At 51.6% G+C, this 15583-nt stretch overlaps 1 protein-coding gene across 1 annotated transcript in view; it reads left to right on the top strand.

Annotated features, from left to right (window-relative positions):
• The window catches only part of Efcab6 (EF-hand calcium binding domain 6), a 176264-nt gene that overhangs the window by 73023 nt on the left and 87658 nt on the right, over positions 1 to 15583 (top strand). Inside the window, 1 exon segment of the mRNA XM_048354229.1 lies at positions 6869 to 7017. Within this exon segment, the coding sequence (XP_048210186.1) occupies positions 6869 to 7017 (149 nt within the window).

The raw sequence follows: 15583 nt of genomic DNA on the forward strand, positions 1-15583 counted from the left end.
ACTGTCCCTGTCTTCCTTTTGCTCAAGGCTTGCACTCTACCTCTTGAGCCACAGCGCCACCTCTGGCTTTTTCTGTTTGTGGGGTACTGAGGAACCCAGGGCTTCATGCATTCAAGGCAAGCACTCTGCTGCTAAGCCACATTCCCTGCCCCACAATGCACCTTGTTCACAATTCTTTATTGTGATCTGTAGTTTTTTGGTTGGCTGGATTTCCTTGTCAGATAATTTCCTTAAGAACGGCTCATGGTTTACTCCCTTTGTCCTCTTCCCTCTGAGACTTCATATTTGAGCACATCCCTTCATTGTATTCACACTCCCTTTCCTTTGTCTTCTGGTGTTGGATGTTGCTGAGGAAAGACCTGAGGCCAGTCTGATCATTTTCCCCATATCTGATTTCCTTTTTTCCCCAGATGCCTAAAAATATACATACATACATACATTCATACATACATACATACATACATACATACATACATACATACATACATGCATACATACATATTGGTATTGGTCTGGGGCTTGAACTCAGGGCCTGGGCTCTGTCTCTGACCTTCTTTTTGCCCAAGGCTAGCAGTGTATCACCTGAGCCACAGCTCCACTTCCAGCTGTTTTGGTAGTTTAGTAGAGATGAGAGCCTCATGGACTTTGCTGCCCAGGTTGCTTTTGAACCACTATCCTCAGGTCTCAGCCTTCCAACTATCTAGGATTACAGGTGTGAGCCACTGACATCGAGCTTAAAGTATTTTTTTCACCCTTGATTCTTATTGGAGTTTTTTTTTTTTTTTTTTTTTTTTTTGGCCAGTCCTGGGCCTTGGACTCAGGGCCTGAGCACTGTCCCTGGCTTCTTCCCGCTCAAGGCTAGCACTCTGCCACTTGAGCCACAGTGCCGCTTCTGGCCGTTTTCTGTATATGTGGTGCTGGGGAATCGAACCTAGGGCCTCGTGTATCTGAGGCAGGCACTCTTGCCACTAGGCTATATCCCCAGCCCTCACCCTTGATTCTTGAAGTTAAAAAAAAGTCCAGACGAATCTGTGCCCTGGTGCAGAGTGTTTGGGCCGAGTTTCCTGGGATGCTGTGTGTTCTTTTGATGTACACATTCAGTTCTTCCTTCGTTTCAGATGTCCTACATCACAGTGCCAGGTTGTCTCCCTCTCGCGCCTCCTCCCTTCCCTGCTTTCTCCCCCACCTCCTGCCTTCTCCCCACCCCACCTTCTTCCCCCTCCCAATTCTCCCTGCTCCTCTCCATCCTTCCTGCCCTCCTGTCTCCCTTGTCCCTATATTCAACTGTCCTTGTCTTCTGTTGATATCTGTCATCTCCTCTCAGATCGTTTTAATCCTCTTGTCCAGTTTCTCTGCTCTCACTTATCTTTGCTCTTAGTTTTGTCATAAGTTCTTATAATTTTATTTATTTTCTAATTATCCCTGATATGTTGTTTACCATTACTTTCATTGTTTCATAATTTTTAGAATTTCCTTGTGATGCATTCATTTGTGTATGAATATTGTGGTACTGGGGTTTGAATTCAGGGCCTTGCTGGGCAGGCGTTCTACAGCTTGAGCAACACACCCAGCCCTTTTTGTTTTACCTCTTTTTCAAATAGGGTCTCAAATTTATGCCAAAGCTGGCCTGGACTGCAATCTGCCTATTTATGCTTCCCTACTAGTTGGGATAACAGGATGCACCACCAAGCCTAGTTTTTATTATTGAGAAGGGAACCCACCAGTGTTTTGCTTCAGCTAGCCTGGAACTACTTCCTGATTACCTAGGAGCGTAAATGTAAGCCATTGCACCGACCTTGAATTCATATTTTTATTTAGTTCTCTTTCTTTTCTTTTGGTCACAGGGCTTGAACTCAGGGCCAGGGTGCTGTCCTTGAGCTCTTTCACTCAAGGCCAGCACTCTACCACTTTTGAGCCACAGCTCCACTTCCAGTTTCCTGGTGGTTAATTGGAGATAAGAGTCTCAAGAACTTTCCTGCCCATGCTGGTTTTGAACTGTGATCCTCAGATCTCAGCCTGCAGAGTCGCTAGGATTGCAGGTGTGAGCCACCAGCGTGTGGCTAGTTGGTTTAAAAAATAGTAATTTGAACCCTATCCAGCTACTTTTGTAAATGATGTTTCCTTATTTTTCTTTTTCTCAGTATCTGTTTCTTGGTAGTTGTTTCTCTCTCTCTCCCGTGTAGTAACACAAGCATTTGTTGCCGTTCTGTTGTGCTCAGAGTCGGTTGGTGCCCAGCGCCGAGCTCGTTCCCTCCCCCCGTGGCTGCTGTGCGTTCCCTGCCGTCCCGCGTGCCGGTCCCCCGTGGCGGTCCCCCGTGGCGGGCATCTGGAGTGCTGGTGGGGTGCGAGTCCCCCTGCCGACAGGTGGCGGCCGACCCCCTGGTGCGCGGAGCCGAGTGCTCGCAGGGCAGCAGCACAGTCTCCTTCCCCTGGCAGCCTCCCACGTTTCCTGAGATCAGTTACTCCCTCCCCCCGGAAGCATATGGGGGCTCCCGCGGCATGTGCGCCCCAGCACTCGACATGGTCAGACTTTTCCACTCTGCCGTCCAGTGCAGATGGCGCCTCAGCTGCCAATGTGAGGTTCATTTCCCTGTTTACGAATGTACTGAACAGCTTTCTCTGTTTTGCGACTTTTGTTTAGAACATTTTTGATAAAAATATTTCCACGTTTACCAAATATTGAGTGCTCACCACATGCCAAAAATTGTGCTTTGTTCTGGGTGGCAATCAGTCAGCAAAGCAGGCAGGAGTGCGCACTCCCGAGGTCACGTGACCCCGCCGCCAGCCAAGGGCACGGCACAAGTGCTGGCGCTCACAAGTGCACTTACTCCGGGGTGTGGCCGGCAAAGAGCAGGGTGTCACGAGAGAGTGCCCCCAGAGCAGGGTGTCACGAGAGAGTGCCCGCAGAGCAGGGTGTCACGAGAGAGTGCCCGCAGAGCAGGGTGTCACGAGAGAGTGCCCGCAGAGCAGGGTGTCACGAGAGAGTGCCCACAGCGCAGGGTGTCACGAGAGAGTGCCCACAGAGCAGAGTGTCACGGGGGCACCCTGCAGAGCACGGTATGAGGAGAGCATATCTGCAGAGCAGGGTGTCAGGAGAGCATATCTGCAGAGCAGGGTGTCGGGAGAGCATATCCGCAGAGCAGGGTGTCAGGAGAGAGTGCCCGCAGAGCAGGGTGTCGGGAGAGCATATCTGTAGAGCAGGGTGTCAGGAGAGCATATCTGTAGAGCAGGGTGTCAGGAGAGCATATTCGCAGAGCAGGGTGTTGGGAGAGCATATCCGCAGAGCAGGGTGTCGGGAGAGCATATCTGCAGAGCACGGTATGAGGAGAGCATATCTGCAGAGCAGGGTGTCGGGAGAGCATATCTGCAGAGCACGGTATGAGGAGAGCATATCCGCAGAGCAGGGTGTCAGGAGAGCATATCTGCAGAGCACGGTATGAGGAGAGCATATCCGCAGAGCAGGGTGTCGGGAGAGCATATCCGCAGAGCAGGGTGTCGGGAGAGCATATCCGCAGAGCAGGGTGTCAGGAGAGCATATCCACAGAGCACGGTATGAGGAGAGCATATCTGCAGAGCAGGGCATCGGGAGAGCATATCTGTAGAGCACGGTATGAGGAGAGCATATCCGCAGAGCAGGGTGTCGGGAGAGCATATCCGCAGAGCAGGGTGTCAGGAGAGCATATCCACAGAGCACGGTATGAGGAGAGCATATCTGCAGAGCAGGGCGTCGGGAGAGCATATCTGCAGAGCACGGTATGAGGAGAGCATATCTGCAGAGCAGGGCATCGGGAGAGCATATCTGTAGAGCACGGTATGAGGAGAGCATATCCGCAGAGCAGGGTGTCAGGAGAGCATATCTGTAGAGCAGGGTGTCAGGAGAGTATATCTGCAGAGCACGGTATGAGGAGAGCATATCCGCAGAGCAGGGTGTCAGGAGAGCATATCCACAGAGCAGGGCATCAGGAGAGCATATCTGCAGAGCACAGTATGAGGAGAGCATATCCGCAGAGCACGGTATGAGGAGAGCATATCCGCAGAGCAGGGTGTCGGGAGAGCATATCCGCAGAGCACGGTATGAGGAGAGCATATCTGCAGAGCAGGGTGTCGGGAGAGCATATCTGCAGAGCACGGTATGAGGAGAGCATATCCGCAGAGCAGGGTGTCGGGAGAGCATATCCGCAGAACACGGTATGAGGAGAGCATATCCGCAGAGCAGGGCATCGGGAGAGCATATCTGTAGAGCACGGTATGAGGAGAGCATATCCGCAGAGCAGGGTGTCGGGAGAGCATATCCGCAGAGCAGGGTGTCAGGAGAGCATATCCACAGAGCACGGTATGAGGAGAGCATATCCACAGAGCAGGGTGTCGGGAGAGCATATCCGCAGAGCAGGGTGTCGGGAGAGCATATCCGCAGAGCACGGTATGAGGAGAGCATATCTGCAGAGCAGGGTGTCGGGAGAGCATATCCGCAGAGCACGGTATGAGGAGAGCATATCCGCAGAGCAGGGTGTCGGGAGAGCATATCCGCAGAACACGGTATGAGGAGAGCATATCCGCAGAGCAGGGTGTCGGGAGAGCATATCCGCAGAACACGGTATGAGGAGAGCATATCCGCAGAGCAGGGTGTCGGGAGAGCATATCCGCAGAGCACGGTATGAGGAGAGCATATCTGCAGAGCAGGGCGTCGGGAGAGCATATCCGCAGAGCACGGTATGAGGAGAGCATATCTGCAGAGCAGGGTGTCAGCGGAGCATATCCACAGAGCAGGGTGTCAGCAGAGCATATCCGCAGAGCAGGGTGTCAGGAGAGCATATCCGCAGAGCAGGGTGTCAGCAGAGCTTGCCTGCAGGGACTTCTCACAGACTGGCGCTCGGGTATACATAAGAACTAAATGCATAAAGGTGGAAAATGGCGGACCTTTTCCCAGCCCATCAATAATAGGATGGCATGCCACCTGCCACCTCCAAGAACACTGGGTAGAGACTAGCCTAACGTCACAATGGTAAGGCCGTGTCAAGCCCGAAAATAGCATGTGACTCCATTTTCACAAAGCACCGTATTTCTCATGGTCATGTTGGGAGCTTTGAGACAGTATGTATACAACTGTGGATGGTAATACTTCCAGGTGTGTGTGTGTGTGTGTGTTCACATGTGCGTGCCAGTGCCAACACTGGGGCTTGAACTCAATACCTCTTACTCTCACTTTTTTGTTTTGTTTTGTTTCGCTGAGGATTCCCACTCTACCATTTGAGCCACAGCTCCACTTCTGGTCTTTTGCCAATTAACTGGAGATAAGATTCCCATGGACTTTCCGGCCCAGGCTGGCTTTGAACTGCAGTCCTCAGATCTCAGCCGCTTGAGTAGCTATGATGACAGTCATGCGCCACCACCAGCACTTGGCTTTTATTTCCTTTTTATACCTTGCTGAATTGCTTACTCTTAAACAAAGGCTGTGATTTCTTTATAAACAACAGTAATGGAATTTCACAGGAGGTCACATATAAGGTACCATTTCTATTTCACTCCAAACTTTTGATCATCTACGAAACATACTCCTAAACTAAAACCAAACCAAACCAAATGCTTATTGGAGACCACATGTCATCATATTACATACAGATTTAATTCATCCAATAGAAGCAAAGACCCTGCCCCAGGCCAGGCCCTGCCTTTCTCTGAGTCCCTCCCCAGCATTGTGTCAGACTGAGGCCCCTCTGCCTGGAAGACACAAGAGTCAACCCAGGGCGCTGGGGGTTGATTTCATCCAACTTGACAAGAAACTGGGGTCCGGAGAAAGTTAGCGCTCTAAGTATTTCTAATGGTTTCCAACATCTCTGTGCCTCTTCCTTTTCAAACTTGCACACGTAGGCCCGTGTTTTATTGGAGAACTCGAACACTTTGTGTACAAAGTGACAGTGGTTTTATTGGTCATTGTGTCCCTGTTTTCAGGAGGTAAAACCGTCAAAGCAGACAAAGTGAAAACGAACATCGTCATTGTATTCAGTAGACACGGTGTGGACAATGAACTCTGTAGCTTGTGGGCAGGGATGGGAGGGGGAGGTGGTGGAAAAGGAAAGGAAGGGGTGACATTGTCCCAACAAAGAAATATACTCAGTGCCTGACTTGTGAATTGGTAACCCCTCTGTGCAGCTATTTAATTTTAGCAATAAAACTATATTATAAGAACACAAAGTGGGGTGGTAGGAAAATATTGGTGAGTCCCGTTATCTCCTGATAATAATCAGCAGGAGACCTTTGGAGATACGGCCAAACGACCTGTATCTCCGTGACTCGCATTAGAAACCAGGGGTGAGCCTGTGCTCCTCAGTTCTGGGGTCCCACAGCTAGCTCACTCACCCAGGTTCCTGTTAATTCCTCATTTTTTTTTTTTAAAGAAATGCCCAGGGTATATCATGTTTATGCGATCTCTAGGTTCATCTCTTTCCCTATTGTAACAGCCACTTCTGTTTTTAATAACACGCTAGCCGCTTGCATGCTGGACGGGCCTGACTCTCCGGGAGAGGCGCAGGGCGCGCCCCAGTAGGGGACACCGTGAGGTTTATTGAGAAAGATGCAGCCACCTGGCAGAGCCACGGAGTACTTGCAGCGTTGAAATTTGAGGCAGGTCCCCCCTCAGTGCCGTTTTTCCCTAGGAAACGTGTCTGCTCACCACCGGCGCGCTGTCACTGGCTGGGGACGCCGCTGTGTAGCGAGATTATCAATTAAACATGTGCACTTCCGCCCAGGCCCACGGAACGCTTTTGATCAGCGTTCAGAGAGGAGGATGTGAAGAGGTCCTGGCGAGGGAAAGGAGGCAGAGCAACGCCATGGTGTGGGTGTTGACGGCATACCCATCTTTCCTTTGCAGCTTTTGAAGTCCTACCTAAAGATTGAGAAAGCCCTGAGCGCGGGGGACCCCTGCAGAGGCGGCTACGTCTCCCTCAACTACCTGAAGGTGGTCCTCGACACCTTCGTCTTCCCCCTCCCCAGAAGGATTTTTATCCAGTTAATGAGAAGGTAAGACTTCCTTGCTCTCTGTCTTCCCCACACATCGACAGGGGAAGTAAGAAAGAGAAAGAGCTTCATTTATTTTTTATTTTATTTTTGTTGCGGTTGTTTTTTTCATTTATTTTTTATTAGACTTTTTTTTTTAACAATTGAAATTTTCAAACACATCCCCGGGTAAAGAGAATAATCTTATATTCTCACCCAGTCATTCCCAATTTCAAAAGTGTTGGCGTCCTGGCCCGTCATTTTGTTTGTATCTCTGCGTAGTTTCCTCAACTCCTACCCTCCCCCCCTTTTTTTTTGTTGGCCATGGGGCTTGAACTCTGGGCCTGGGCGCGGTCCCTGAGCTCTTCAGCTGGAGGCTAACGCTCTACCACTTGAGCCACAGCGCCACTTTCAGTTTTCTGGTGGTTCATTGGGAGATAAGAGTCTCATGGACCTTCCTGCCCAGGTTGGCTTTGAACCGAGCTCCTCAAGATCTCAACCCCCAGAGGAGCTAGAATCCCAGGCGTGAGCCATTGGCGCTTGGCAACCCCAGATAGTCTTGAAGTCCACATCAGACATTATCTCTCCGTGTGTCTGTCCAAACAGTAGATACATATCTGGCCAGGGTCCAGGTGGAATGGTTGGTCCCACAGTCCCTGTTGTGCGTCTGGCATTCAGATCAAGTCTGCGCTGCCGGAGGCTGAGTTGCCACTTGGTGTCCACTGGTTAATTCTAACAGCCATGTGGATTGTTGGTCATGTGGCGTTTCTTTCCCCCTGGATTTGGCCACTGAAAGCACGTGCCCCCGTCTTCTGCCCCCGGCACCTGCCCGGAGCTGGCAGGTTATAGGCGCTTGCACACATGCTGTTGTTGGTTGCACTGGGCAGGACTAGGTCACAGAAGGTGGCCTCTTCGTTGCCTGGTGGTCTCTTTTCCCACCATGGGGGACTACTCTGTCTCTCAGCTCTCCTGTCGTCTTGTATGAGCACAGCGGGGCCCGGTTAGCTAGGACGGCAGGGCAGCCTGCTGGTTACACTGCATTTGCTGCTTTTCAAAATCAGGGGCTGGTTCTCCAGCATCCTCTACAAATAAGCACGGAGTTATTTTTTTTTCCTAGTTACTTTTCTTAAATATTATGAACTCACTAATCTAAACCTATGTAATATCAATTTATTTACAATTATTATTCTTTTTTGGTGTTTTGGAGACAGGGTCTCACAATGTATCCTATGCTGGCTCTAAATTTGGGATTTTTCTGCCTTTCACCCTTCTAAGCTGAGATTACAGGTGTGTGCTACTACATCCAACTCATGACAGGTCTTATTCCTATTGAGAATCAATTGCGATTCCATGGTGGGGCATTGTCCTGTTGGTTCCTGAGCCCAGCTGCTGTGGCCCTAGCAGTTATGGATAGCTTTCTTGCTTTCTGGTATGACCAGATGCCCCAGGGCTCATCTCATACATCCCCTGCCTGGGACCTGGAGTCAGCCGTTTCTGCACGGCTGCTTTCTGTTTGGAACGGTGGTGCACGCAGACAAAAGTCTGGGTGTGGAAACCTCTCTCTAATGCCCCTGGTTTTCTGTCCTGGTAAGACGGAGGTTTTCTCACAGGAAGTGAGGTAGAAGCTAATGAAGAGACTGTCCTGTGTAACTCTGGTAACTGCTGAGGCCCGTGGTCGCCTAGGTAGGAGAGGTCTGAGGGGCTGGGGAGGAAGCAGTGGGGGCTGGCACTGGGACCCCTTTCCTCGCCAGGGTCACTGTTCAGACACAGGCCCCGCTCGGGAATCCACCACTTCTAGAAGGAGAAGCAAAATCGACCCTGGGAACAAAGCTCAGGAAACAGCTCCCTCGCGCAGTGCACGCAGGGTAGCGTCTTCAGGAATTCCCCTCTTGAATAGCTAAAAGTTATGCAGGCATTTCCGTTTCCAAGATTACAGAAGCAGTAACTTAACAAATAATAGAAATTAAAAACCGGGAGTCACCACCCACCGTACTGAAGGAGCGAGTTGCACGGTTCTGCTTTCTTTTCTGTTTGTCTCCACACGTAGATGATTTTTACATCTGTAATTAGGGTACACCTACAGTTTTACACTGTGCTTTTAAAAATAGAAATGTATATTACAGGCGTTTTTCATATTGGCTTCATAGTCTTTGAAATTCGAGTTTTAGCACGTGCATGAAATGTCATTCGGCTAACATTTATTGAGTGCCTTTCTCTGCCAGCCATTGTGGTCAGAGCTAAAAAAAAGTGCAAAAATAAGTGACAAGTGATCTCAGGGCAGCACAGCTTGCTGGAAGACCGGAAGTGACGGCCCCAGGAGGCGGGCACAGGGGACCTCGCAGGTGGCAGGGGCGTGCTGTTGATCCGGCCTCTGTCTGTCTTACTCTTTTGCATCCACCCAGAATTCCCAGTGGAACCAGGCACAGGAATCAGCAGCAGAGTTACAGTTGCCCATGTGGCGAGAGTCCTGATTCTCAAGGGCTTCAAAGCCCTCTTCGTGTGGCCCACGTTGAGGAGCCCACACCTGACGAGCCCTAGTCAGAACGCAGGTGCAGCAGGAGCACTGTGTGACGTTACCTTCCGCTGGGCGGAAGAGGTGGGTATGGAACGTAGGTTTCGTGTTCAGGCTCAGAACGACTCCTGGATCTCATTATGGTTATGCAAATATGGAAGGATCTAGAAAAAGAAAGCCCAAATCTGGGACATTTTTGTGTCCAGACTGTGTAGATGTGGGACTTGCATCTGTATTCTATACTGGGGTGTGTGTGTGTGTGTGTGTGTGTGTGTGTGTGTGTGTGTGTGTGTGTGTGCAGATTCGATGGACAGACCCAGCCTGCTTTCTCCATACCATGGTGTGGTACCTGCCACCCCCAGGGTTGGGGCGGGGCTGCAGGCACTGGCTGATCTGATATGAAAATACCCATAGCACTGCTTTTTGTGTGCATGTGAGCAAGCATGCATGCGTGTGTGTGTGTGTGTGTGTGTGTACACGTGTGCGTATGTACGTATACCAGCGCCGGGCTTGAACTAAAGGCCTCATGCTTTCACTTGACTTTCTTGCTCACTGCTGGTACTCTACCGCTTGAAGCCACGCCTGCAGCTGATATTTGGCTAACGGGACATGGAGTCTTAAGCACTTTCCTGCCTAGACTGGCTTTGAACAGAGATCCTCTAGATCTTAGCCTCCCCAGTAGCTAGGTTTATGGCCATGAGCCACCAGTGTCTGGCTGAACTGTTCACTTTTCTTTAGTATTTATCAAGCGTATCTTTAGCTAGCTTCCCAGGCTGACTTGGCACCTTGATCTTCCTGACTCCTGCCTCATCTAGGCCTTATAGGCCTGTGCCACCACACCCTGCGTTTTAAGCTTTTGGTTTCTACTCCTTTGTTGTGAAGAATGTAGCTGTTTCTTACAAAATAGCATGCATCTGAATTTGTAAGACTCAATCTTGGTAGATTGTGTCTGGAGATTTGTCCAGTATCCAACTTTTTAGTATTCAGTTGTTCATCATAGTCTCTTACGGTCCTTTATGTTTTTGTGTTAGCAGTTTTTATGTCTGCTTTTTCATTTCTGATTTTTATTTGAGTCCTCTTTTCCCCCTTTAATCTAGCTAAAGATGTATCCATTTTATTTTTTCAAAAAAAAAATCAACTCAGAGGGTTGAGGATTTAGCTTAGTGGACGAGCACCTGCCTGGCAGGTCCTCAGCTCCGCAAAAAGCATCAACTCCGTTCCATTGATCTTATAAAATTGTTTTTCTGCTTTCTATCTCATTTATTTTCTCCTGTGATCTTTGTTCTTTCCTCCTGCTGATACTGTACTGGGTTTATTCTTTTTTCTGCTTCCTTGAGGGTAGAACCCAATGGTTTGTCTGAGATATGCCTCCTTTTGGTGTGGGCGTTTCGTTGCTGTCAGCGTTCTTCTTGGCACTGCTCCCCAGGAGTTTAGTGGGTTGTATTTCCGTTTGTCCCGCGCTGGGCAGGGCCCAGTGGGTGGGCCGCGCCAGGTCATACCAAGTGCTTGGGAGCACTAGAGTGTTGTACACCCAGCTCCTGGTTGTAGCACACCCCGGGGAGGCTGGCCGGGGAGGCTGGCCTTCTGGGATTGGAACCCAGTGGAGCCTACCCTCCACACCCAGAACATCCAGCTCAGCTCTGAGAACCCAGATAGCAGGGCCGTGCTGTCTGGCCTGGTTCCCTCTGAGGAGAGGAGACTGGGCCAGCCTGGGACAGCCCTGGACTCCTAGGGAAGCTGGGCTTGCGCTTCCGGTTCTCTGGCCCCTGGCCGCCCTCTCTTCTCTACGTGGCCCCTGTGCTGTGTCATGAGGATGGCCGCCGCATCCTCTCAGAACAGGGGCATCGTGTGGACGCTCCAGTGCTCGTGTTCCCACACCTCCCATGGCTGGTGGCCACCGCAGGCAGGGCAGCGCTGGAGTGCACACTTCTTGGAGAGAGGACGGGAAGGGCATTGTCCAGCCCTCCCAGCCACCGTGGCTCCCGCCCCGCCAATCTCTTCCTCTCGGAGCTGGCTGTGGCGCAGGGTGAGGTTGTTCAAGGTAACACCCTCACCTTTCCATTTGTTTTTAAAAAGTAACTAGATAATTAAAAGATGCGCCTTCCCCAGCACAAGGGCCGCAGCTATTCTCATTCGCTGGGCTCCTGTCACTAACACGACACCTCCTTGTAGGGAGGTTTACACCTTCACATAATCAAGTACATTAATCTTCTTTCTTTCAGGGAATGTCTGCTATTGTTTAAAATCTGTTAATTCATTGTTCTTATCGAGGCTTGATTTAAAAAAAATAGCTCTATTCCACTCTGCTTGTTTTTCTTATTCTTTAAAATAAACACTTTAATCCATTGTAATATAAGTTGGGTATCCTAATTAAAATTTTATTTTACAAAAAGAAGTCTATCTTCTACTACCACTTACTATATACTCCTTTCTTTGTCGTTTTTAGTGTCTGCTTTGCCAAATCTTCAATTTTTACTTAATATTGGATCTAGATTTCCTCTTTCTATTCTGTTCCATCCCTCTAGAGTTCTACTGGACTTATCTGTATCAGGTTCTGTCTACAATGGTTCATCCACTTAGTAAAAACAGCCTTTTTATTTGTGCTGGCACTGGGGCTCGAACTTGGGGCCCGGGCTCTGTCCCTTAGCTTTCCCACTCAGGCTAGCACTCTACCACTGGAGCCACGGTTCCTCTTCCAGGTTTTGGTAGTTAATTGAAGATAAAAGTCTCATGGGCTTTTCTGCCTGGAGTAGCCTCCAAGTAGCCTCAGATCTCAGCCTCCTGCGTAGCTAGGATTCCAGGCTTGAGCCATGGTGTCCAGCTCCCTTCTATTTATTTTTGTTGAACTTGTGGAGAGTATGTATATACTGTCACAATTATTTGGTTTTAGTCTGTTGGTCGAGTTGAGACCAGGATGGTCAGAGAGCGTGGGGCTCATGATGTCGTCTTGTAGGGAGAGGGGTCTGCCAGGGCAAGCCTGCATGGGGTGGCGGGGAGCTGCACCGGGGGTCTCCCCGTCCCCGGGTGGCTGACGGTCCTCCTCCTCGGGCTCTCCGCTCGAGCCCCCGCGAGAAGACGGAGGGAGGTTCCGCCAGGGCAGCTGGCAGAGGCCCCCGCAGCCCCTCCCAGAGCAGCCCGGGAAACCAGGCCTCGCCTGCTAAGTTTAGGCCTTGTTGGATTTTGGTACATCTTTACGCTTGAACTCCAGGCCCGGGTGCCGCCCCGGAGCTCTTTCGCTCAGGGCCGGCGCTCTGCCACTTGGAGCCACAGCTCCACGTGTGGATGTCTGGTGGTTCGCGGGAGGCGAGAGTCTCGCAGACGCCGCTGGCTCCGGGCCGCAGCCCTCACCCCTCGGCCTCCCGAGGAGCCAGGATGACGGGTCTCAGCCGCGCGCACACAGCAGCTTTGTTGTATTTTTTTTTTAACTCACTAGGATGAGTCCACGTTTGTGTTGGGCACATTTCATGTGACTTTTACTGATTTAAGAGTTCACTCCCAAACCCACACGCCGACCCGAGAAAGCAGTCTCCCGGGCTGCTGTGCCGCGTGTCGCTTGGAGGAGGTCCTAGAAAGACAAAGCAGGGACGCCGCGCGTGAGGAGCGACCTGTAGGCCTGGAGTGGGGAGGGAAGGGGGCAGGAGGTCGGGGCAGGGGAAGGGAGGGCATGTCGCCACAGGGCAGCCTGAGGTATTTGGAGGCGATGGGACTGTTCTGTATCCTGAGAGTAGAAATCTACACCGATCTACACACGTAAAAACTCACAGGTTGGCACCCCAAAGGAAAAAGTCCAGTGTGCTCGATTCTCAGGAATGCCCGCTTAGGGCGCCCTCGGGATGGGCGCTCTGCCCTCCTCTCCAGTGGGAGCTTCTTGTATGGTGCCCACCAGTGGGCACCTCTGTGGGACACCGTGGTATTGTTTCCGAGGCCTGTCGGTGCCTCTTTCCTAGGCTTCTTAGTCGTCTGCACCTTTGAGGCTCAGTCTTGGTGGGTTCCTGATCCACCTGTCCATCGGGGGAACACACGGCCTGGCCTGCCCAGTCTCCCTGGAGGCCTGCTACCGTCTCTCGGGCCACCGTGGACAGGGCTGTGGGCACAGTGAGCTCTTAGCCCCGCTGCACGGTCCATCTGCCAGCCAGGCCCACACTGCTCCCTCCCTCCACTGGTCACAAGGACCTTCCTCCAGGTCCTGGGTGTAGCGGAGGGCAGGGCCACCAAGTAGGAGAGGTACCCCGGAGGGCTGCGCCCCTGTTCACACATACGCCTTCTCTCTTCCAGACCGGCTTGGCCTGGCTACACGCAAACCATTTCCACAGAATCATGGCATGTTCAGTGGTGCCTGGAAGCAGAGCAGAGTTTTAGAACCCACCTTCTCCCTGATCAGGGGCCTCCAAGAACAGCCTCCTCCTTTGTTATCTGTCACAGGCCCAGCCTCTCACCTTGGAGGGGCCGTTCCAACCAACAGGCCTCAGAGCCCTGGGTCCCCAGTGACTTTCAGAACAGCGATTCCAGCCGCTCCTGGGTCACCTTCTCTAGCCTGCGCGCGCATGCACGCGCACACACACACCTATCTGTGGCCTCCAGATACTTGTTCCTCCCTACTAACTAGAAGGAAGCTGGTAGAGTAGCCAGCGTCATGGCCTGGTGAAGTGGGCTGTAGGCAAGCCTGGAGCACAGTGCCTTCCCATTTCACTCCCACAGAAAGCAGAGCTGACTCGGCCCCCGAGATCAGGCTGTGTGGAGGTGCACAGGGCTCCAGCCCTGGGGAGGGAAACCGCAGATGGGAACTAAAGCCAGGCTTTGTTCTGCCTACAACCCCACAGCAGACCGGTGATGAACCCAGGTGACGCCCTTGGAAACAGGAACTCGGAAGGCAGCCCCCTTCTCTTTGGTGGTGGCTCCAGTCTGTATTTGCTTAGGGAGGCAGCATGGCTTTCTGTAGCTCTGTCCCGAGCAGCGGCGTGAGGAGTCCGAGGGGAGAAGGAATCTGTATCCCCAGGATCTGGTCTGGAGCTGGCCTTGTCCCACTGGACCCCAGGGGAAGGGGCGTGCCCTCTGCAGGGGAACTTGGTGCAGTTGAAGGCGGAGGGAGAGGAGGCTCGGGACAGCTGCTGGCGCTTTGGCTCTGGAGGCAGGTGCCTGTTAGTACAGAACCCACGCGTTGCGCTGCACGCAGGAAGCTCAGTGAAGCCCAGGGCAGAGATGAAAACGGTGCCCCACAGTCTGCAGACCAATGCAGCTGTGGCGGCAGGCCAGGCGCATGGAAGCGAGGAGAGGGCTTCAGCCATGGGGCAGAGGAAAGGGTCAGCCAACCGTGTCCTTTTCGCTCCTTTTTTTTTATATGTTCCTCTTGTCTCCTGTCACTGCCATTCCTGCTTGCTGTGATCCTGCCTTCCTTCTACCCCAGGTCCTCCCTCGCCTCGCCCTCCTTGGGAGTCTCCTCTGGTCCCTGTGACTGGTGGACGGGGCTCTGCTACTCCTGCTCCTTGCTCTTGTGCTCCACAATGGGCCTTTGGTGGGGCGTCCGGTGTCCTCTCCTGTCTGTGATGGAATCTCCCGCTGCCAGAAGTCTCTACCTGGATCCCACGAGGGGAATGTGCTTGGTTCCCACCACCAGAGACCCGAGGATCGCTGCCGGAGCCACCGGGCCCTGCCGGCAGTGACAAGTTGGCAGTGGCTTTGTGATTTTTAGTGAACAATAGTTACTAGCTTTCTAGTAAGAGTATGGGCTATTTTTAAAATGGATTTTTACTTGTGTTGATTATAAACACGAGGCATGCTCCAAATGGAAATTAAGAGAAACCATAAAGAATTATAAGCATTGTAATAGATGGAGCTAGCTGCTGGTAAGGTTTTGATGTGTCCCTGCAGAATTTCCTTTGTGTGTGAATGTTCACATGTTCACGTGTGCGCGTCCCGTAGTTCAGAGCAGGCGGGGTCTCCGCATGTTGTGTTTCCTCACAGAGTGTTGTACGAGGAGCCTTTTTATGTCTCTAAAACGCTTTTGACACTAATTCTGAAGGGCTGCATGGTGGTTTGTCAACCCTTGAGTCAAGGGTTTGGACATGCGTAAGGCTGATG

The sequence above is a fragment of the Perognathus longimembris genome, chromosome 1, assembly GCF_023159225.1.
Source record: "Perognathus longimembris pacificus isolate PPM17 chromosome 1, ASM2315922v1, whole genome shotgun sequence".
In the NCBI taxonomy this organism is placed as follows: domain Eukaryota; kingdom Metazoa; phylum Chordata; class Mammalia; order Rodentia; family Heteromyidae; genus Perognathus; species Perognathus longimembris.